We start from the raw sequence: 23,454 nt of genomic DNA on the forward strand, positions 1-23,454 counted from the left end.
CAAAAATGTAATACTTCCTCCCTCTCTGGCATACTAAGCCCTATTACTATGAAGGCTTCATTGGAGTTCCTTTCTATCCCAACTCCTGTAAACCGTGCCGAGCTCTGCGATTGTGAAGAGGATGCGGTATACAAACCTAAGGTTTAGCTTAGTTTAGTTTAGCTTTACCAAACCTTCAGATCGGAATATGCTATTGTGTTACACTAGCATACACCAAGTACACTAAAAAACAACTTACCTGTATCACAGTTTTTTTCGGTATAGAAGAGAGTGCCATTCTACAGAGGAATTTGTTGATCAAGTACAATTTTTGAAAGGTAGATATGAAGAGCGGGGTACCCTAAATCTGTGATTTCAAAGGCTTACAAGCGGGCCAGGTTTAGTTCCCGGGATCAGTTGCTACAGTATAAAGTTAAAGCGGATGATAAGGATTCGATAGCATATGTGTTGCGATTTTCAACAATTTCACAATGTTTGGGAAGGAAAATCAAAAGTTTGTGACCTATGCTGCAAACTAAACAGAACTGTCGGACTTTAGAGTGCAAAGTAGCATTTTCCCATAACAGAAACCTACCACAATTGTCTAATTTTCTTGTTGGGAAAGGGATTGCAACCTCAGGCACTCCTCAAAGTCTGTCATCTTAGTCTGTTCAATGAATAGCCAGTAGATCAATTCCAGGCATTATCTTGTTTTTTTTCCTGAGATTTTTTTTCTCTGTATATTTCTGCTTTTCATTGTTCTTTATCCCTTCTGTTGTGGACCAACAACAATGTAATATTGGACAGATTTCCTTATAATGATATAAGGTAGTATATATTATGCCATTTTCTTTTATTTTTCTTGTTTACTTTATTTCCTAAATGACTTTTCTTGTCATATAAAAATTTATGCATAAATAAATAAAATAATATAATCTCCCACAGATCAACTGAAATAATTCCAAGAATTTATTTACCACTAGAAAGTTTTTGGCCTGGACAGCTTGTACACATTTGATGTTGCCTCCAGAATATCTGCAATAGCTATTGCAATACGTAGAATAGCCTGGCTTTTGGTCTCTGATCTAGAAACTTCAGTCCAAGAATATCTCTTCAATGTCCCTTGCAAGGGAGATGACCTTTTTGGAGAGAAAATTGAGGAAGCTGCAGATAAAATCGAGAAACATAATGATACTATGACTACTCTTTTAAAAGCACAGACCTATCAACCTTCCACATCATCTCAGAGATACTCTACCAGTTCCAGGCATTCTTCATATTACAATCCCAGGCAATGCTAGTCAACCATCTTCATCCTCTTCTCGATCAACCAATTAAAAGATCCTAATCTAGACAACAGAGAGCACAGAAATCAAGGCTCATTCTCAATCCAAACAGTCCTCCTTTTGATTTTCTCTTCTAGAAAGTATAGTTAACATCTCCCTATCTCTTCCTCTCAATCTTCCCATAGGTGCAGGCTACTTTATTTTCACCAACGCTGGACTCTCATCATCAGATCAGTGAGTATGTCAAGTGGTGGCACAGGGTTATGTCCTGTGCTTACAAAGAAAACCTCCAGCCATCCACCAAGAGAATCTGTTTTCAACTCCCTCTAGAAGACCCTCCACCAAAACTCGTGGCCATTCTTCAGCTCAATGCAATAGAACCAGTTCTTCTGTAAGAGAGGGGCTAGGGTTTCTATAAGTATTTCCTAATACCAAAAAAGACTGGAGGCCTTCAACCAATTCTAGACTGCTGTGACCTCAACAAATACTTGATGGAGTAGTTTTGCATGGTCTCTCTTGGGAACCTTCTGCCCCTACTGGAGAAGGATGATTGACTTTGCAGTCTAGATCTCAGAGAAGCTTGCTACCTGCTCACAGGAACTATCTTCGCTTTTGAGTTAGATCTTATCACTTTGGCCTAGCATCAGCTCCAAGGGTTTTCACAAAATGCTTGTGGTAGTGGTGGCAACCCTTTGCTCTTGGGGGTTTCACACATTTTGGAGTCCAAAAAATAAGAAAATACCCCATCTCTCAATTGACTGCATAATTTCTGTTGAGAGAGAATTTTGCTGCATCTATGTTTTTCAGTGACATTGCTAAAGAAAGACCATAGCAGGTTTTAAAGATTGTGGTTTATGTGGCAGGATAACACCTGGTGTGGAAACCTATAACTAGTGCTTTTGGTTTCTTGGGTATTTGTGGTTGAAGATGAGAGAGGAATACAGAGATGTGAAGAGCAACTTCAAAAGATTATCTGTGCTGTGTCTGATCATCGACTTAGGCATTAGTGGCATTGATCTAGAGCAGGGATAGGGAACTCCGGTCCTCGAGAGCCATATTCCAGTTGGGTTTTCAGGATTTCCCCAATGAATATGCATTGAAAGCAGTGCATGCAAATAGATCTACAGTGACCTCTGATGCAGGTGCTTCTGTTCACCAAAACATAGTACTATGTCGAGTCTATGTTACTGTATGTCTCAGATTGAAATAAACAAGTTTTACTTCACATCTCTGCTCCTGCGGAGTGTTCATTGTCCGTTCCCACTGTCTTCATTGTCCGTTCCCACTGTCTTCTCTGCTGTTCAGTACCTGTGGGATCTTGTTCTGTTGGACTCCTTGAGTTGTTTTTATTCTTGGGGGTAGTTCATCAATGCAAACACCTCAAACAGCATCAGAGTCAATGTCAATCACACCAGTCTGCATATCCAGGATATCAGGGGAGGAAACGTTTCTCAGAAAACAGGCATATACTAAGTGTTTAGATGCCCTTGGTCACATAATGTCTCCACAGATTAGTTAGACTCTAGCCAGACTTAGACCCAGACTTCTTCCTTTGAGCATTATTTTGGGTCTGATTTGGAGCATGCATGGGATTTTGAATGAGTGCAAAGTTCTCTGATGAGGGCAACTCCATTGGCTTGCCATCATATCACACTGCTCACTTATAAGATATAAGGAGAAAATCCCTTCCAGCAATTCTTAACTGATTTTATCAGGAAAATGGCTGGTTCTATTCCATTTATGTTAGAAATGGAGGAGGAACCCAGTGCAGAAACCTTGAATATTCTTCAAATCCTCATTTCCCCTCCCCAATCACTACCAGCAACAAAGGAATCGGTAACTGATGAGACCCCCCCCCCCAATATCCCCAGTCAATAAGAGAGCAGATTTTATGTATAATATCTAGAAAGCTGCCAGATTTAAGAAAGCAATTTCCATACCATGCTGTGGTAGTTAAATCCAATGTCATGTTCAATGGTGTACTTGGAGGTGGAGTGGGAGTGTGTGGATTTATCGATTCTCTTGGAAACACAATTATTTCAGAATGTTAAGTTCTCTTCCTCTATGGCTTCCTACCAGCTCTTGCACATTTCTGTGGAAGTTAGTTCCACAGGCCGTCCAGTGTGAAGGGTCATCTTCCGTGGACTTTCTACCCCACTTAAACTACTCACTCCAAAATTTTACTTTGTAGGTTGATTGGGAAGATTCGCCATAAACTTCAGTGGATCTTCTTTGGCTTTTTCCTTTGGCTCATGGATATCCTTTGGCTTTTTCCCTTCTTTTATGAGAAATTGTATCACTGAACAGTGCTCCAAATCTAGCAGTTTCTTACTTGATTCACACGAGGACTCTCCTGACATCCTGTCTCTTGGCATGTTAGATTCGCACTGAGTTGCAACTGTGCATGACTAACCTTGAGACATGTCACAACATGCACAGACTTGTTTCAACATGTTTTCTACTTTCTTTCATAGGTAGATAGATTATTGAATGCTCCATGTATATCGCAAAAGCCTTTCGGTTCTATGTGATTCACGAAAGACTTGGACTGACTGTTGTCAGTGAGCTACAATATAACTTAGGCATAAGCTTTTAACAGTAGAATTACATCTCTCTCTATATATATCTTAGGAAAGATTACAAACATTTAGAGAAAAGGTGTGTTTTTAGAAGCTTTCTAAAGTGCATGTAAGAAAGCTGATACTCTAAACATTTTACAGTAATATATTTCAGATTTGGACATATCCATAAGGTTGCAGTGCTTGCTGCATTATAAGAAATGTGAATTGGAGTCTGTGAAAAATCATAATTTATTTGCTTAACCATCTTTTGCTAATAATTACTAATGTGTGTTTGTTTATACAGGTAAAAAACCATTTTTCAATTGCATTTAATGTTTATGAAGAAGGAAGACTGCTGGGATTTGTTTCACCAGAAGATGAATTTAACATTCCTTTGACCTCTTACAGGTGATTGCTTAAGTTCTGTTAAATTGCAAAGCTTTGTAATGGCATTATCAGTGGAAGAATTTAGCTAGAAAGATATGCTTAGTGCAAGTCTTCTGAAAAGATTAATATAACATAAAACTTTGCTAGAATTAATACATAGTAGTGTATTAAGATATTAATCTGTATATTATTATGCTAGAGAATTAAGACACTTGCAATAAAAAAATTGAGACTCCCATTTACTAATATTCTGTAAGGTTTTGCATCTACCACACAGGAATTGCCAAAATGTAGAGTCTGCCATAAAAGCACGAGAGGGTGCTGAAAAGTTTTCAGCCCAACCAACTTCTTAAATTCTGAGCATTATTTTGCCACTGTAGCTGAAAAGTGTTACCTTATTTTGTAAAATGCCAATTTGCAGAATTGCAGTGCTGTGTTTTGACATTGTTTCAGATCATTGATTGAATCTTGTCAGTGAAGTATGGAATTTTCAAGTGTGGAACTCCAAACCATCAAGAAGTTTCTATTCCTGCAGAAGAAAATTCCAAAGGAAATCCATGAATGTATGATGCAAGCATTGAGTGACAAATGCTTATCATACTCCAGAGTGAAGAAGTGGTTTTTGCAAACTTTCTTCTTGCATATTTTGAGACCGAAGATGCTGCAAGGTCTGGGAGGCCTCAGTGTCAATTCCAGAAATTGTTTACCATGTCCATGACCTGATTTTGGCAGATTGGCAAATATTGGCTAAAACAATTGCTGAGACACTACAGATATCCAGGGAAAGTGTTGGGTTGTATAATCCACGAGCAGCTGGGTATGCAGAAGCTGTCAGCCAAGTGGGCGCCCAAATGTTTGAATGCTGATGAGAAACAACATTTAGTGGACACTTTCCAGGTTGATTTTGCAGAATTTTCAGTGAGCTGGTTCTAACTTTTTGGAATGACTATTTGCTGTTGATGAAACATGGTTACACCACTATGATCCAGAGACAAAACAATCCATGCAATGGCGGCACTCTGGTTTCCAAGCCCAAGGAAATTCAAGACCCAAAGGTCAGCAGGAAAGGTCATGGCCACAGTGTTTTGGAATCAGGAAGGTGTTGTAATGACTGACTATCTTCCAAGAGCCTAAGTGTTAATGCAGAATACCGGTACTTCTGTAACTTGCTGTGTCAATTAAAGGACGTATTAAAAGAAAACAGGAGATGGAAGCTGTGGAAAGGAGTTCACTTTTTGCAAGACAAAGCACCTGCTCACAAGGCTGGCAAAATGATGGATGTTTTGATAGAACTGGGGTTTTAATGCCTAGGCCCTACTCTGTCTACAAATCTTAAGAGTTTAAAAGGATGACAATTTTCAAGTGATTTGAGCTGATTGATTTTAGCAGTGGAGCAGTATTTTAGTGAGCAGAAAGAGTATTTTTTGGAAGTGTTGCAGAAACTTCAGGCATAATATGTCAAGTGTGTTGAACTTAGGAGTGAATGTGTGGAATAACTTGTTTCATGGCTCCATGTCATTTCCTTCTTGGTTGGGCTGAGAACTTTTCAGCACTCCGTTAGGTAACATAGAAAAAGTTGCTATCATGCATTAAGTGCATGGCAGATAATGCACCGTGTTGTATCTTAACTTCTCTGAATTACCTGCCATATACTGTAAATAGCTCTCTGAGTAAGGACTTCTGTTATCAGTTATGGTCCTGCCCATACCATGCCCCAGAATGTAATTTACACTTTTGGTGTCGGGTCAAAAGCGCGCCGGGACAAAGGCGCACGCAGCGCCGCAGAAAATTACTGTTTTTACGGCTCCAACGGGGGGGCGTGGGTGGGAACCCCCCCCACACACACTTTACTTAATAGAGATCGCGCCGCGTTGAGGGGGCGTTGTGGGGGGTTGTAACCACTGTTCCCTCTAAGCTGAGCAGGAGTCCTCCACCCACAGTCTCACCAATAGAGGGTGCTGTTTTACTGTCACATTTTTCAATTGTGAGGGACAGGCAAGTTCTGCAGGACTCCAGGGAACATACCTGTCCTTAGCGACTGAAAATATTCCACCCCCTAGTGGTAGCAATGCATCACTTTTTCCCTGTTTTTAGGGAAAAAGTTAAGTTTACAGTAAAATGTGGAGGGTTACAACCCCCCAAGCCCCCCACAACGCCGGCGCGATCTCTATTAAGTAAACTGGGGGGGCTCCCCAACAAAACCCCCTGTCGGAGCCCCTAAAAACTGTAATTTTCTTCGGCGCGCGCCTCCGTCTTGCGCTCAGTTGTCGGCGCACACCTTTGTCTTTCGCCGAGTTGTCTATGAATCATGATTTTCTGTTGAATATATATTTGCAAAAAGTATTCTGAAATATCTTTGTTGTTAATTTGCAGATCTGTACTTTGTTTGAAACCTGCAAGAGAAGAGTATGAAATGTGTGAAGGAATTAGTTTTGAAAATATCATGAAGAGTGATGGCATATTAATGCAGAAAAAATGCAAGCATTCTGAATCAACTAATAATTCTCTTATTTTGAATATTGTGCCTGTAAAGGACATTTTGATATCAGCATGCACAGATGATAGTTGGGATTTACCATATGTAGTTCATTTGTGGCCCGCAGTACTTCTACGGAATTTACTTCCTTATCAGATTTCTTATACAGTTGAGGTAATTGTTCACCACTGGTGCAAATAATTATGATGCAGCCATTAATTCACATTTTGAGGTACATTATGAAAATTGAAAATAGGTTACTTGTGTGTGAAAGAAAATGTGTCTGAAAATGGGATCAATCTGCTTCTCTGAGGTCAAGCAATAATGGCGAATCCTCACCCATGGGTCTTCATTGATGAAGCTCAGCACATGAGTGCTTTTCCAGCTTAGATGCATCGAGAACCTTATAAGAAATCTACATAGAGAATGACACGGGGACAAATTTGTCACTGTCCCTGTGGGATCTATCTCCATCCCGTCCCCAGGAGTTCTGTCCATGTCTCTGAGGTTTATGCAAGTGAGGACAGAGCTTGCAGAGATGGGATAGGGACAGAACTCACGGGGATGGAGATAGATCCCACAGGGATGGGGACAAATTTGTCCTCATGTCATTCTCTAATTACAGTTCCTCTGCGTCAGTTGCCACTGTTACTAGTTGTATTTCAAGCCATGCCTTTTCAATGTAAACGTGTTTCTTTGAAACCTGTCGTCATTGTGCAGGTTCCTTGTGTCCTTGTAGCGCCTCAAAGTGTTTTGGCTGGTTTCAAGTTTTTTCTTTTTTTCATATTGGTGCCCAGTCAGGTCTTCTTTAAGGATCTAGGGTGTCCTGGTCAGGTTTATTGATGTTTTTTATTGTCAAAGTCATTTGATTTTGTTGTAATAGAGTTTTTTGGCAACATGTCCCAGATAAAAGCCCCCCCCCCCCCACAAGCTTTAAAAAGTGTATCTGCTATAGCAAAATCATATCTATAATAGATAAACATAATTGCTGACAGTGTCTGGAACCAGATTGTGAACCCTCTCATTGTAATTTGTGTTCACAGATGTCAGTGAGGTAGTCTTGGTTGAGACAACGTTTTTGAATATCTAAATGGTGTCCATTAACATTGGCATCAGAGAAATTTGAAAGCCATATGAATTTTGCACATAGAGTTGCTCTTTTTATTTAAAGACTTAACACAGAAGGTGGTCTCTTACATTCTCAACTGTACATTCGTAAGGACTTTTTCAACAGGTACAGCTTTCTTAGGTGGGTTAAGAACTTGGACGATGTCCAATATCTCTGTCCTGAGTTCCTCCTCTATTTCTAACTTAAATGGAAAGGTATTCTGCTATTTCCGTAATTAAAAGTTAATGATGGAAAGTTCCTCATATGGGGACTCTCTCTTCATGTGATGGGAAATCAATCTAATGGTAAAGCACTGAAACCCTCTTGAGAGACTCTGTCTACTTCAAAGTCAAGAGTCCCAGGAGCACTCAGATCTTGAGCAATACTTCCCTCGGTCTCCCCAACAGGTACCACAGTCCAGCTAGCAACGTGGGAGGATTCTTTCATTCCGAGTCATCCTCCAGAAGACCTCTGCACTCAGGGTCTCTCTCCTGGAGACCTCTTCCCTTGGAGCCTCTCTGATCCACTCTGCTCCAGGTCAATTAACCACCTTCTGGTCTGAGCCTCACTCCTTAACTGCGGTATCAGTGAGGGGGTGTTCTCAGGGGCACCTGCCACTATACCACTCTCTTACAGGAATATTGAAGACTTTGGGCCATATGGCCTTGACCGTTCATGTAAATCCATTGGCATATCTCAAAATGAGCCAAACTGAATGGATCTTGAGTACACATAAGTCTGGCTAATTGACAGATATATCCAAATTGGGCTAGGAAACCCATGCAGATTGATTTTCCCAGGATAAATGTATTCAGATAAATTTCCTGGAATTGAACAGTCTAGAATGCTCTGAAGGCTTTCAGAGATTGGTTGGATTACATAACATAAACATAACATAAAACTCACTTGTATACCGCAAATACCATTAAGCTCTATGCAGTTCACAAAGATTACTAATACAAACATCCAATTTCTAACTTCCAAAAGATTCCTTAAAATAAGGCACGTCGAAATTGCTGATACGAAATTGGGAATGTGAATATATAACTTAAATCCCTAGTCCATTAGGCTGCCTGAAAAGATAGTAATCATTCATGAAATTTCTTGTATTTACATCCCTTTACAGAGGGGAATGAAAACAATGAATGAGATTTTCTAGCGTGTTTAGAGTTTGTAATAATAAAAGATTCCATAAGATACTCAGAAATTGAGCCTATTAGTGCCTTAAAGCAAATGCAACCATTTTTTTTATATAATGAATTCAGCTCCTTCATGCGTTTATCTCATTTTAGTATTCTTTGCCCTTGTTTGTTTTCCCTAAAAGGGCATTTTAAAGATTTCTGTGTAGACATGGTCATGATCGTGAATGCCTGAAAAAAAACAAAAAAAACCCAACCTCACTATTGTAACACAATCAACAAGGCTTATTTGTTTTATTTCTTTTGCTTTTTAGGGAAAAGGCAATACTTTTGTCACTTTAGAAGATGGGTATTCAGCTCAACTTCATAATGCATCAGTGGATCAGACCAAGTTGGAGCTTCAATTGCTTAACTATCTTGATAAGGACTGGAAAGGCAAATATAACATAAAGAGCAACCAACAAGATATTGATTTCATCACATTTACATGCACTATTGAAACAGAAGTGATAGAACTGGACATTGCTGTTCTTGTGACCTATACCACTGGACAGTTGATCATTGCCATTCATAGTCCATATTGGATGGTGAACAAGACTGGTCGAATGCTACAGTACAAAGCAGATGATGTTCACCGAAAACATCCTCCTGATCATAAAAAGCCACTGCTTTTTTCTTTCAAACCCAAAAACTTCTTCCAAAACAACAAGGTATTTTAAAGTTGATGTATAATGGATTTAAATGTTAAAATATTTTATACTTTGTGATTATCTTTTCCAAATATGAAAATAAGAATTCTGGGCTTCCCTTATTTCTTGCTTCTAGTTAATGAAGATGATGGAAATATAGTGTCATACGGAGCCTTCAAAGTATGGTAGTATGAAACCCAATGTGGTTACATTTTGGCAGTTGCCTGCATCATGAGTGTAGTAAAACTACAAAACACATGGACAAAAATAAATAACTTAGAAACATGCAAATCATATATAATCTTGAATAGAACTTTAGATGTGTAAAATGGCAACAAGAAGAAAATAAAAATGGCCATGCTGCATTGGATACTATCTAGTTTAACATAATTATACCATAATTTTTTTAAATTATAGTAAAATCAACCTAAAAATTAGCTGGTATACTACTTACAACAAGTAGACTACAAAGGGTGATGAATTTTTCATCACAAAAGCCACATCTAAAACAAGGAAGTAAGAAGAATATAGCAAATAGCTGTCTTATCTGCTTGTGATGTCTCATAATGCAAGGATGAAAACCATCCAAGTTTAAATATGTACTCAAAAAAATAAATGCTGACTATTTTAACAAAATCCGTTTTTACTGACTTACATTTGTGGCAGCTGCTCTCAGTAATTCTGAGTTTCTATTTTGTACATAAATTACATAGATATAAAAAAAAACCCAAACAGAGCACCAGAAAATGTTGATTTTTAGTATAACTTTAGAAATGATGGCATATGTTAGAATTTAACCCCCCCCCCCTTTTTTTTTTTTTTTTACAAAGCTGTAGTGGTAATAGCTCTGGGGCTCATAGAAATTCTGTGAGCGTCGGATCTGCGACCGGCACTAAAACTCATTCTATGGTTTTATAAAAAGAGGGATAAGATAGATAGTATCCAAATGCAATATAGGCATTTTTTATTTTTCATTTTTCATTTTCCATTTTTTAATTGTCTTTAATATATGTTTCAAGATAATTATTTTGAATGATTTACATGTTTGTAATTATATATGATAATTCATTTATTTTGTAGAATTCATGCTATAGCCTAACGCAGGCAGTTATTGAACTACACTGTTCAGTGATCACTAGATACTAGATAACACACTATGATTTTAGAAATGCTCTCAGTTTTAAGCACCAGATCTAATATTACCATGTATACTCAACTATAAATTGATCCAGATATAAACCGAGGTAACCTTTTTTTTCTCCTAAAAAGGGCAGAAAAAAGTTAACTCAAATATAAGCCGAGGGTTTATATTCAAGTGCCCTGTCTTCCGGGTTTTGCACCCAGCTCCCCCCCACTCCCCTGCCTTGCAAGACTCTGTACCCTGTCCCAATTCCCTCCCTCTTTTCCTTCCCTGATGCCTTGCAGACTTTTCTCCAGGTCTGCCGTAAGCCTTGGTGGTCTAGTGGTGAGCCAGGAAAGAAGGGATCCCTCCTGCCTCCTGTCCCGGGCGACTCTAAAATATCCCACCTTCCAGACCTCTAGAAAGCCTACCTTGAAATCCCTGGTGGTCCAGCAATAAACTGGAGCAGAGGAGTGATCTTCCTACGCTCCTGCCCTGTGTGAGCTGCTATCTAAAATGGTTGCTTTTTTTTGCCAGTGATTGAAAAGTTTTCTGTTGCCAACAGGGTTGGCTTCATCATTTTGGTGAATTTCTTTTGAAACTTTTTTATATTTTTTATATAATATTTAAATGAATTGTGTTTGTTGTGAGCTGTGAGTCAGTATTAGAAAAGGTGTGGTAAATAAGTCCAAGAATATTACCATATATTCTTGAATATAAACCAAGGTAACCTTTTTCCCCTAAAATGGAGGGAAAAAAGTTGACTCGAATATAAACAAGGGGTTAATATTCAATTGCCCTGCCCTGTCCTGCCAGACTCTGTGCCTAGGCCCCCTCCCCCCACACTCCCTTCCCTGCCAGGCTCTGTACGCTGTCCCCCCTCTCTCACTGTCATGCTAGGCTCTGCACCCTGTCCCTCCTCTCTCCCTGTCATGCCAGGCTCTACACCCTGTCCCCCCTCTCTCCCAATGCCTTGTAGGCCTCCACAGGGCCTGCCATAAAACCTGGTGGTCTAGCAGTATGCCGGAATAGGAGGGATCTAAGAACTTTTACCTCCCCAGTGTGCCTTTCAAATCCCTGGTGGTCCAGCAGTGAACCTGGGGCAGGAGTGATCTTCTTTCACTCCTGGCCAGTATAGAGCCGCTAGCTGAATGAATGCCACGAGTTCATGCTGGCTTCTCTTAGGTGACACTTTTATTGATTGTTTTATAAGCTAATCCAAAGACATGTATAAATGTTAACTCTACTATTTCTCCATATTTATGAAGAGGAACAAGGCAGGCTTGCCCCTTGCCCCCTTTCATAATTCTAGAGGCCTTACTCATTGCTATCCGTCAATCTGTTGATTCTAAAGGTTTCAATATTGCTGGTCAACATGTGAAATTATCTGCATATGCAGATGATGTGTACTATATATTACTTCTCCAGAAGAGTCCATACCTGCCTTTTTCAAACTAATTGAATAATTTGGTAATCTATCTGGTTATACAATTAATTGGTCTAAGATGGAAGTGCTACCACTCAATATATTTTGTGTTCAAGCTGACGTCATGTCTTTGCCTTTGTGCTGATCTAAGGATTGGTTAAAATACTTGGGTCTCATGTTTAAAACTAGGATAAGAGTCCATGGATTCAAATATTAATCACATTATTAAACAGATCAAATCATCCTGTTCTATTTGTTCCCCAAAGAAATTATCCTGGTAAAGAGGATTAAACAGAATCTCAATGACTTTGGCCTCACAAATTTTATATCATTTCTGTGCTTCCTTATATATTTCCTTCTAACTTCTTTCAGATTATTGATAAATTATCATTTTTATTGAATGATAAACCTCCTAGAATAGCGCTTTTTAAATTCAAAGACCCTAAACCTTTTGGATGCCCTGAGTAGGCCCGCTCTTACTATCTTAAGCTAAGCAGGGTCAGCCCTGGCTAGTATCTGGGTGAGGGACTGCCTGGGAATAGTAGGTGCTGAGGGGCCTTATGTTGGGCAGCAGCGATATAGTGGATCCGCACACTGCTCAGGAGAAGGCAATGGCAAACCACTTCTGTACTCTGCTGTGAAACATCACAGGGTGGATTCCTCACTGTGTGTGTTGCCTTGAATCAGTGGCAAACTCGGTGGCATAATCCATCCATCCAAACCTTTTTGGAGGTGTTAACTTTTCTCACTTTGAAAATTATAACTATGCTTTTATCCTGCGGGCAACTCCAGGTTTTCTTAGCCACCAGTGTGGTTGTCTATAGAACTCATGACCCTTAGCTCTGCTTTGGACACTTTTTCATTTACTGTTCCTTCAGACTCTTTGCCAGCACTTCAACCAGAGTGTCTGTATGCACCATGTCTACTCTTCAAGACTCTTGATAAAGGCACAGATGCCGAAACACTGCCAGTGTTGGGTCTATAAGCTTTTATAGCAAATTTATCAATAAAGTGACTCCAGAACAGTATACCCATAGCTGATTACTTGACATCTTATCCTCATGACTCCATTGTTGTGTGTGCTTTCCTCGTCATTGAGGCCTCCCTTTGGTTTCCTCTTCAGTGTATACAGAACAAAACATGCCTGGTCCCTTACCACTGATCTATAGAATGGGTTCCTCTGATGCATCATATGATGATATATACCATACCCTTTTGGCAGTTGAGAAACTCAATCAACACCTCACTTATGCTATTAACTTGATGCTCCATTATGGAATAATCAATCACTCTGTATCAATGGTAAGCCTATATGCTGGAGCAATTGGATTCAATGTTGCATATTTACCCTAAGAGATGTGTTGTCTAATAACAAGCTTATTAGACAAGCTTCTTTCTTTTGATCACCTTAGAGACCTTACAACCATCATGTTTTTTTAGATATCTACAGTTGAGGTCATGCATTTATCATAGTACCATTACACAGGATAATTTACATGTACATCCTGATACTTCTAAGATACTTCTAGAGGCTTTGATTGCAGGGAAAACAGCATCAAAGTTGTATTAAATTTTTAGTGTTTAAAATTTTTTTAAAATGAAACTAAGATCTGTTCTCTCTTATTTTTATGAAACTCATTTCACTTTACTACTGCAAATATTGTAGCACAATTAGATTATTGCAATCTTCTGTTATAGTAGTATTGCAGATCTTTTAATGAAAAGATTTCAACTCCTGCAAAACACTGCCACTAGATTTTTTTCTTAAAAAGAAAAAGGTTGATAGTGTCTCCTTTTTTTAATTGTTTCATTGGCTTCCTCTTCAGGCTTGAATAACTTTTAAACTACCGGTAGTCTGCTTTATTTTCAAAATTATAAATGGTTTGGCTCCTGTATACTTTTTCATTTGTTCTTTCCCTCATGTCAGTAAACCTCAAGGATAAAGAATCATTATTTCTTGTTTCCTTCTTTTAAGTCTAGAACAATCTTTCTCCTACAAGGCGATTCAAGCATTAAATCTCCCTATCTTGATCGAGTATTTCCTCTTACTCAATATTTCATAAACATCTAAAATCTTTTATGTTTTCAAAAGTTCTTAGCCAAATCTTGACTCAAGCAATTGAAAGTGTTTCTCTTAACAAGTTTTTTTTGCTGTTGTAAAAGGCATTGAGTTCAGTTTTGTTGGTTTATGGTGGTCTAGAAATGTTGATATTAGATTAAGTATGTTTCTTGCAAGATGATGATGTGAAGACCCATAATAACCTACTGGCAAAAATGATAAACAAAATAATTAAACATGTTTAAGAAAAAGAAATAAGTTAATTGTAGGAACAGGGTTTAGAGGTTTGACAATAAATGTGGGGTAAATTTATATTTCTATATGGTAATTTGTGCTCGTATACCTAAAATGGTAGAAAATCATAGATGAAGGCAGATGAGCAGATTGAATAGCCCAATTGATTTGTATTTGCTGCTATCTACTATGTTAGTATAAGTTGTCTGAAAAAAATTTTATTTTATAGGTCCAACTGAAGATAACAGACAGTGAATTATCGGATAATTTTTCTCTTGACACTGTTGGTACTCATGGTGCTTTGAAGTGTAAGGGCCATAAAATGGACTATCAAGTGAGTTGATTGCATTTATATAATTTATATAAAGAAAATATATTATAATCAATTTTATCTAGTTTAAAATGTCTTCTTTTCTCCTAGGTTGGTGTGACTATAAATGCCAGCAGCTTTAACCTTACACGAATTGTTACTTTTACACCTTTTTTTATGATAACAAACAAAAGTAGATACCAATTAGAGGTGTCAGAAGAGGGCAAAGAGAAATGGCTCCCTGTTGGTTTGGATCAGGTAAGGATTATGCTTAAATAAGACATTCAGGAGACCTGATAGTGTCCTTATGTGACATCTAAGGCCATTTTTATCATGGCTGTAAAAAAAAAGAATTTTCTGTTTTTTGAATTAATGGACATGGGCTAATGTTGCTCTTAACACACAGCCATTTTAAAAAATTAATACTGAGAGTTCTTGCGGGAAACAGCGCGGGACCAGGCAGGCAACCTGGTGCACCACTACGCGAGAGAATGGAAGAGGAGGCAGCCGACAGTTCTCGGAGAAAGTGGTGGGAACTAGGTAGCCAGCCTGGTGCGCCGCTCTCAGCGAGGCACTGCATCCAGAAGTTTTTTTTTTTTAAAAGTACGTGTGGGAGGCGTCAGGGAGGAGGAAGAAGGCCAAGGCCTGCCTTGTGCACCGCGTCTAGCGAGGGAGGGTGGCCGCATTAGAATAAGGTAACAGGGGGGGGGGGCGCACTTTGGGTATTCGCTGCATAAGACGCACCCTAATTTCTAATGAAATGAAAAATACGGTAGGTTCTATAGGCATTGTAAAGGAGGTCTACTTTTGAGCATAGTTTGGGCTTCAGATAGACCTGAGTTCTATGAACGGAACTTAGGCATTCTTTGGACGTCCTTAATGCGATCTGCTAAATAGCTCTCTGGGTTTTTATTTTTGTTTTATTAAGTTCAAAATACATTTAATAAGGCACCACATAATCAGGGCACATCAAAACAGATATATTGCATGCAAAACCTTCTATTTTTGTGGACAAACAGAAATGCTATTTGCTAATTAGAGGAAAACATCCATTAACTGAAGCACAGCACATGAAAAACACAGCTTTAGGTTTCTTGCTAAAAAGCTACCCTTTTTTTTCTGACTAAACATTGCTCCAATCAGTTCATTCTTGAAAGCAAAGAAAGCGCATGAAAAAATATATAGATTGCATACATAACTTCATTTGCAAAAGCTTAAAAACAGAAAAAAATAGATACAGACCTTAGCATGGCTTCTACTTCATTGCAAATGGAAGTGTGCAGCTGCACAACGCTGACCTCATTGTAAGATCATCAAGGTGCGCCTGCAAGGTAGAATGTCACAATTAAAATATGTGCTGGGATTTGAATCCATGACCTTTGGAAGATGAGCACAGGGCTTTTGCCTGGTGAGCCACAGCCACTTCCTTTTGGTTGTGGGGGTTCCTACCATGAGAGCTTAGTGATCCTAGCCATGTTAAGGTGAAAATATCTGTGAAGATTATAAATTAGCAGATCCCTAAGCTTTCATATCAGATGCGAGGAAGAAAGATATTAGTGGACGCTACTGCAGCTCAAAGGGTAAAAGCTCTGTTCTCATCTTCCAGAGGTCATAGGTTCAGATCATAGAATTATGAGCATCGGAGCACTTATCTTACCAGTTTGCACTAAAAACCTCTTTCACTGCTTGATAAAAGGGGGTGGGGTAGTTTGCTTCCCCATTATAGCTAGCATTTTTAAAGCATTTCAAAGTAACTTAATTTATGATTGTAATTACTGTATATAAATTATTCTAACAATCATGAATTATTAACTGGTGAAGGTAAAGTTATTAAAATGCCAGTAACAACAGTGTCAGGGCAAGACCCGGATGAGATTTTGATTTGATTTATTAGCTTGATATACCGCTTAGTACAAAAGTTTAAAATGGTTTACATGAAAAAGAAAATAACAGTACAATCAAATACAAATTATATAAAATAATAAAATTAGCCTAACACAGGGGTAGGCAATTCCAATCCTTGAGAGCCGGAGCCAGGTCAGGTTTTCAGGATATCCACAATAAATGTGCATGAGATAGATTTGCATCTCAAGGAGGCAGTGCATGCAAATCCATCTCATACATATTCATGGTGGAGATCCTGAAAACCTGACCTGGGCTCCAGCTCTTGAGGACCAAAATTGCCTACCCCTGGCTTAACATAATGAAAACACGATAATGTCAAAAGAAAACTGCATAATTACAAACTCAAACAGGAAAAGCAGAAGTAAGCAGCCAGGTCTTTAAGAGTTTCCAAAAACCTGAAAAATCGCTCAGTCCAGAAATAAAAAGAGGCAACGTGTTCCACAAAGGCGACCTACTACCACTGGTCTAAAACCACCACAGTTTTTTGTGTGAAACTGTCTCAAATACAACTCCAAAAACCCTAAACTCAGACAGTATATCCAAAACTGTTATACATGTTTTGACATTTATACCATATATAGCTTCATGAACAATTATTAGGCGAGGACACTCATTGAGCTTAAACATAGAAACATAGAAATAGATGGCAGATAAGGGCCATGGCCCATCAAGTCTGCCCACCCCAATAACCCTCCCCTACCTTTCTCTGTGAAGAGATCCCACGTGACGATCCCATTTTGTCTTAAAATCAGGCACACTGCTGGCCTCGACCACCTGCAGTGGAAGATTATTCCAGCGATCAACCACCCTTTCGGTGAAGAAGTATTTCCTGGTGCCACCGTGTAGTTTCCTGCCCCTGATTTTCCACGGATGCCCTCTTGTTGCCCAGAAAAACTGAGGGAGAGAGGCATCTGAACTCATACAGACAAATATATCACAGGACCTCCTATAACGAACAGTTAGTAATCAGTTGTGTTGGTGTTGGTGTTAGTGTGTGCCATCAGCATCATTGTTTTATTATGTCTGACAACATGAATCCCCCGAAGCAGGTCTGAGTCACTGAAATGCCCAACCAACCAAGTATTAGGAATAACAGTGGCTGACATGTGTCAGGAGTTATGATTGAACCAGCACTGGAGTCCTGTTGTATAAAAAGAAGTGGTCATCCAGTTCTTTATTAGGCACAAAATTGTTTTTGGATAATTGAACTCTATATAAACTGTAACGAGGAAAGGTTTGGTTTAAATTCATTTGATATTTTTGCTACGTTATTTGAGGATTGATGAGGGTTGAGAGCCATATGATTGAAGCCTGGAACTTACTTATCAGTACCTGGAATAACTGCGTTGTAGGAGACCTTATGATCTATTTGTCTGTACACGTTCTGATGCTTCTCTCCCTCATTTTTTCTTGTTTGATTTATTGAAGCACTATGAGGGTCCTCTCCTAATAATTATTCATGAAGCTATATATGGTATAAATGTCAAAACAGTTTTGGATATACTGTCTCAGTTGAGTTTAGAGTCCACAAAGAAGGACTGGCATAAGAAAAAGCTCGGTTCCTAGTGGAGTTCAGTTTAACTGACTGTAAAGAGGGATGCTTCAAAAACAGCATTGAGGAGATTGAAATCCTGATCGTGCTTTTGAACCATCAATTTATCACTGAGGTAAGATGGTAAACACAAACGAAGCTCCTTGAAAACCAAAAACAAAAGTTTGAATGAAATTCTCACAGGAATCAGTAACCAGTGTAACTTCCTCAGAAGTGGTGAAACATAATTTTATTTCTTATAAGTAATAAGTTGAGCAGCAGTGTTGTTACTAACTGGTCTTTTCAGCCCAACTTTAGGAAGGCCTGCATACAAAGCATTGCAATAATCTACAACAAAAACATAGTTTACAAGATTGTCTTTTGACAAAAGAGGTCTTAATTGCCAAATTAACCTGAGTTGAAGATAACACAATCTTATTGCAACATTAAGCTGTTTGTCAAATTTCAATGATGCATCACACAAACTCCCAAAGTTAGTTTCATTCTTGAGAGGAATTTGCTTACCCTTCAATAAAGGGAGAAAACTTAAAGAATGATTTTTTTACTAGATAATCAAAGTGCAGTACATTTGTCAACATTCAAAAATAAATCATATTCTTGAAGCCACTGTGGTAACATATCGTTTGTTGTTTAAATCAGATATAAAATCAACTTGATTGTTTTTCATGAAAACAACTAATTGCAAATCATGAGCAATTCCAACTCTCCAGTATTTTGGCCAGTGGAATCAGGATATTGAACCAGTATCAGCCTGGAAGTTCAGAATAGGAACCATAATTTATCTGACCAGCCAATAGCCTAGAGAAAGTTAAAGCAATAAAACTCAGAGCTTACTTGCATTCAAACCTCTTATATCAGGGGTGTCAAACTCAATCATATTAAGGGGCTGAAATCCAAAACACAGGCTAAGTCACGAGCCAAATCTTTCCCAATCTCCGCCCCAGACCCCGCCCCCATAATAGTACTAATTGTAACACCATTTTATCCATTCATTTTTCATATATGAGCAAGCATACACACACAATATAATCTTATTAACACATAATGGTTAACCACAAAATTAAATTACACAGAGCACACTGTATGCTTTTCAACATTCATTCCTACACAGATAACCCCTAGGCAAATACGGGACCAAAAACTAAAAGTACTAATATATTCAAACGAAACCCTAAGATTCAAGACTCTGCATGTAGTACAACCCCAGAGAAAAAGAAACAAATGCATTTTTTCCTGAACAGTGCAAAATATATACAGCAGATGTAAATTCTCAAAATTGACACAATTCAATCGCTAAATTCAAAATAAAATCATTGCCCCTACCTTTGTTGTCTCCCTCCCTCCATGCTGTGCCTCAACTAGATGCCTCCTTCCAGTGGATGTCTTATTTTTTGGCCGGCTCCTGCCTGGCTGTTTTATGTGGCCCGCAGTGTGATGTCCCCAGAGTTATCTTTTGGCCAGCTAATTCCTCCTCACTGCCGCAGTGTGCACAAAGCCGCAGGTGGCGGCTCCTCGTGCGTCCTACACTTGAACCGTAAGCCTTCTCTCTAACGTCGCAATGTCAGAGTGAATACTTCCGGATGAGGTGCTGATGCTTCAGCTGTAGAAAAGCTTTTCTCTTTAACTGAGTAGTTCTAGCCATATTGGGAAATATTTGTACAGCCTGGCCACCAAAAAACAGATTTTTTTTTTTGTGTGTGGTGGGGGGGAACAAGCCTTAAGAATAGTTTGCTTTTGTTCTTCTGTCTGACAAGATACTAATAAAGTAGCTCTATTGGTTATCACATCATAAGATGATTCTAAAAACTTAGATGATTACAATAATGGCAGGTTTTTTCAATCCAGCTAATCCACAGAATACATACTCCAATTTGTTAGCTGAAAAATTAATCACTACTACTTTACAATTAATCACATCTTCCAAGACCTCAGTGACACAACTTGAGACTCAAAATGCTTTCATTGACATCAAGCTTTGTGTCTAATAGTCATGATAAAGGGAAGTTGATAAATAATTTGTGACTTCTTTTAATAGGGATAGGTCCTTGATAAAGCAATTGCAAAACATGTTGGATATTTAAATACCCCTGGCCAATGGATGAAATAAGCTCTTAAGCTAAGTTTTTCATATATTTATATTATTAAAGTATTACATTTAGTAAAGCATAAATGAAGAAATGATAAATATAACATTAATAATATAATTGAAATTAAGACGGATGATGATTAGACACATAAAGTTCAATGAATATGAAAGCTCTTTGAGTCTCGAGTTGTTGCTGAGGTCTTGGAAGACGTGATTGTAAAGAAGTGATTCTTTTTTCAGCTAACAAATTGGAGAATATGTCCTAAAAACTTAGAAACATCTAAACTGTCAGGTGACACTATAGAATCAAGAGCTCCTTCTTCATTGACTACCTTGACTACTCTAGGCAGATACATAGGGAATCATTTTCAAAGCACTTGGATACACAATGTACCATAGAAACATATGGTACTTAGTATGTCCATAAGAGCTTTGAAAATGAACCACATAATATCTAGAACCCCAGTAATTTCTGGATGTCCCAATTGAAGAATATCCTTAAAATATATCTTTAATAGGTCTTTAGGAGCCAGGTAGTGAGTGACAGGAAAACTAAGAAATCTTAAATTTCTAATCCTATATCGATTTTCCAAACCTTCAAGTCTAGTATGACGTACTAAACAATCTTTTACTGATGAACTAACAGCTGATTGTATAGTAACTATTTTAGAGTCAATATTCAAAGTTTGTTGTTCAAGAGTCTTGAGTCTTTGTTCATGCTCTATAAATTTTCTAGTGGGATCTTCTATGAATTTGCAAAGTTGACCCAATGTCCCTTGCAAAGTATTTTCCATCTTATTCACAGCCTTTAAAATAATGATCTTAAACTCAGACTCTTTGCAGGGCCTCATTTTGGATTTGTGGGTACTTGGAGGGCCGCAGAAAAAATAGTTAATGTTTTATTAAAGAAATGACAATTTTGCATGAGGTAAAACTCTTTATAGTTTATAAATCTTACCCCCCTCCCTCAAAGGCCTGCATGTTCCCCCCTGGTCTCCCAGTCTTAGTTTCAGCTAATTACCGCAGCCTGCAGAGTAGAGAGTTGCGCGGGGACAGAAATCCCACCCGTCCCCACCCGTCCCCGCCAAAGTCCCACCCGTCCCCACCCGTCCCCGCGAGGAATCCCTCCGTCCCCACCAGGAATCCCCTCCGTCCCCACCTGTCCCCGCGAGGAATCCCCTACGTGCCCGCCTGTCCCTATAAACTACAGAAATAGTTATTTCATTTAATTATGCTACTGAATTAAAGGCTCTGGTAGAAACCCATTTAAAAATAAGCAAAAAGACTTTATTAATTTGGAAATATTAATTGGGAAGAATACATACTTTGTAAACGGGTTTCTACCAGAGCCTCTAATGTTTATAAATTTTTATCAACACAACTAATATACTACTTTATCCTTAAGCAAAAAAAAAAAAAAATAATAATTTTTTTCCTACCTTTATTGCCTGGTTTCTGCTTTCTTCATGTTCTCATTAAATTCCTTCCATCCACTGCCTCTCTTCTCTCTGTGTCTTCCATTTGCTCTGTTACTGTGCCTCTCCCTTTCTCCCCCCTCCCAAATTGGTCTGGCACCCATCTTTTTCCCTCCGCTCCCCCCATAGTCTGGCACCTCTGTCTTCTTCCCTGCCAGCGTCTTCTTCCCATTCCCTCTTCCCCATTTCCTTTCAGTGTCCTTCTCCCCCACCATCTTTCCCATGTCCTGTCAGGCAGCATCCTTCTCCCCTCTCTGCCTTCCCCATGTCCTTTCAGCGGCCTTCTCCCCCCTCTGTCTTCCCCATGTCCTTTCAGTGGCATTCTCCACCCCTTTGTCTTCCCCAGTGCTTTCAGGGTCCTTCCCCCCCTTTCTCCCGTTTACCCCATGTCCTTTCAGCGTTCTTTTCCACCTCTTTGTCTTCCCCAGTACTTTCAGCGGCCTTCTCCCCCCTTAAGCGTCTTTTCTTCTCCACTCCACCTTTCCTCCCTCCCTGCCTCCACCTTTGTGGCGCTTTTGCACCCGACCGACAACAGAACAGGCCCGGTCGGACAAATCTCCCTGTCCTGTAGCCGCGAATCTAAATTACCTTCTTACAGCAGCTGGAGTAGTGAAGCTGCTGTAAGAGGTAATTTAGATTCGCGGCTACAGGGCAGGGAGATTTGTCGGCCGGGCCTGTTGTCGGTCGATCGGGGGATCTGACCGGCTGTGCACATTCTCCGGGGCGGTCCGCCCCTCCCCCTTCTTTCGTACGCCATTGCCTTCTTCCTACCTGCCCTGCCGCACACAGCCGACCGGAAGTCTTCCTGATGTCAGAGCTGACGTCGGAGGAAGGGAGGGCTTTGCTTAAGCCCTCCCTCCGACATCAGCGCTGACATCGGGAAGATTTCCGTTCGGATGTGTGCTGCGACAGGGCAGGTAAGGAGAAGGAGACTACCCTCGCGGCTCGAGCAACCCCGCTGCGATCCAACCCCGCAGGAACCCCGCGACCCTCGGAGGCGTCCCCACGGGATCCCCGCGACCCTAGGGGGCGTCCCCACGGGATCCCCGTGACCCAAAGGGGGAACCCGCGGGATCCCCGCGGGTCCCACGGGATTCCCGTCATCCCCGTTCCCGTGCAGCTCTCTACTGCAGAGAGGATCGCTGATGCTATAGCGTTCCTTGCAAGCTACCATCAGCCTCCACAGCACATTCCCTCTGCCACGATCCTGCCCCTCTTCTGACTTCAGGGGAAAGATTGCGGCAGAGGGAACATGCTGCTGAGAATGATGGCAGCCTGCAAGGATCACTACAGCACCGGCAATCCTCTCTGCAGGCTGCGGTAATTATCTGAAGGTAAGAGCGTGAGGCTGGGTAGAAGCCATAGGACGCTTAAAAGAACAGGCAGCACTAGTACAGACAGCACTAATACCTGGCGGGCCGCATGTGGCACCCGGGCCGCAAGTTTGAGACCACTGCTTTAAAACATCTTCTAGTGTAGTAGCATAATCAACAATAGACAAAGCCATATCAGGGTTAGAAATAGAAACAACAGTCTCTTTAACTGGAACAGGCATTAATGAAGAAACAGAGGAAAAACTTGCAATAGCACTCACCACACCCACAAGTTTGGCACCTCCCAAATCCAAGGGTACTTTTCCCTCCAAAACTCTTCCAGGTTAAG

At 39.7% G+C, this 23,454-nt stretch overlaps 1 protein-coding gene across 3 annotated transcripts in view; it reads left to right on the forward strand.

Moving 5' to 3' along the window:
- VPS13A (vacuolar protein sorting 13 homolog A) overlaps positions 1-23,454 on the forward strand; it is a 489,236-nt gene that overhangs the window by 276,515 nt on the left and 189,267 nt on the right. For all 3 annotated transcript variants that reach the window (XM_033927056.1, XM_033927035.1, XM_033927045.1), the window contains 5 exons: positions 4,131-4,234; positions 6,587-6,863; positions 9,251-9,646; positions 14,694-14,798; positions 14,886-15,032. In XM_033927056.1, the coding sequence (XP_033782947.1) occupies positions 4,131-4,234; positions 6,587-6,863; positions 9,251-9,646; positions 14,694-14,798; positions 14,886-15,032 (1,029 nt within the window). The remainder of the gene's footprint in view (positions 1-4,130; positions 4,235-6,586; positions 6,864-9,250; positions 9,647-14,693; positions 14,799-14,885; positions 15,033-23,454) is intronic.

Source organism: Geotrypetes seraphini, chromosome 1 (assembly GCF_902459505.1).
Source record: "Geotrypetes seraphini chromosome 1, aGeoSer1.1, whole genome shotgun sequence".
In the NCBI taxonomy this organism is placed as follows: Eukaryota; Metazoa; Chordata; class Amphibia; order Gymnophiona; family Dermophiidae; genus Geotrypetes; species Geotrypetes seraphini.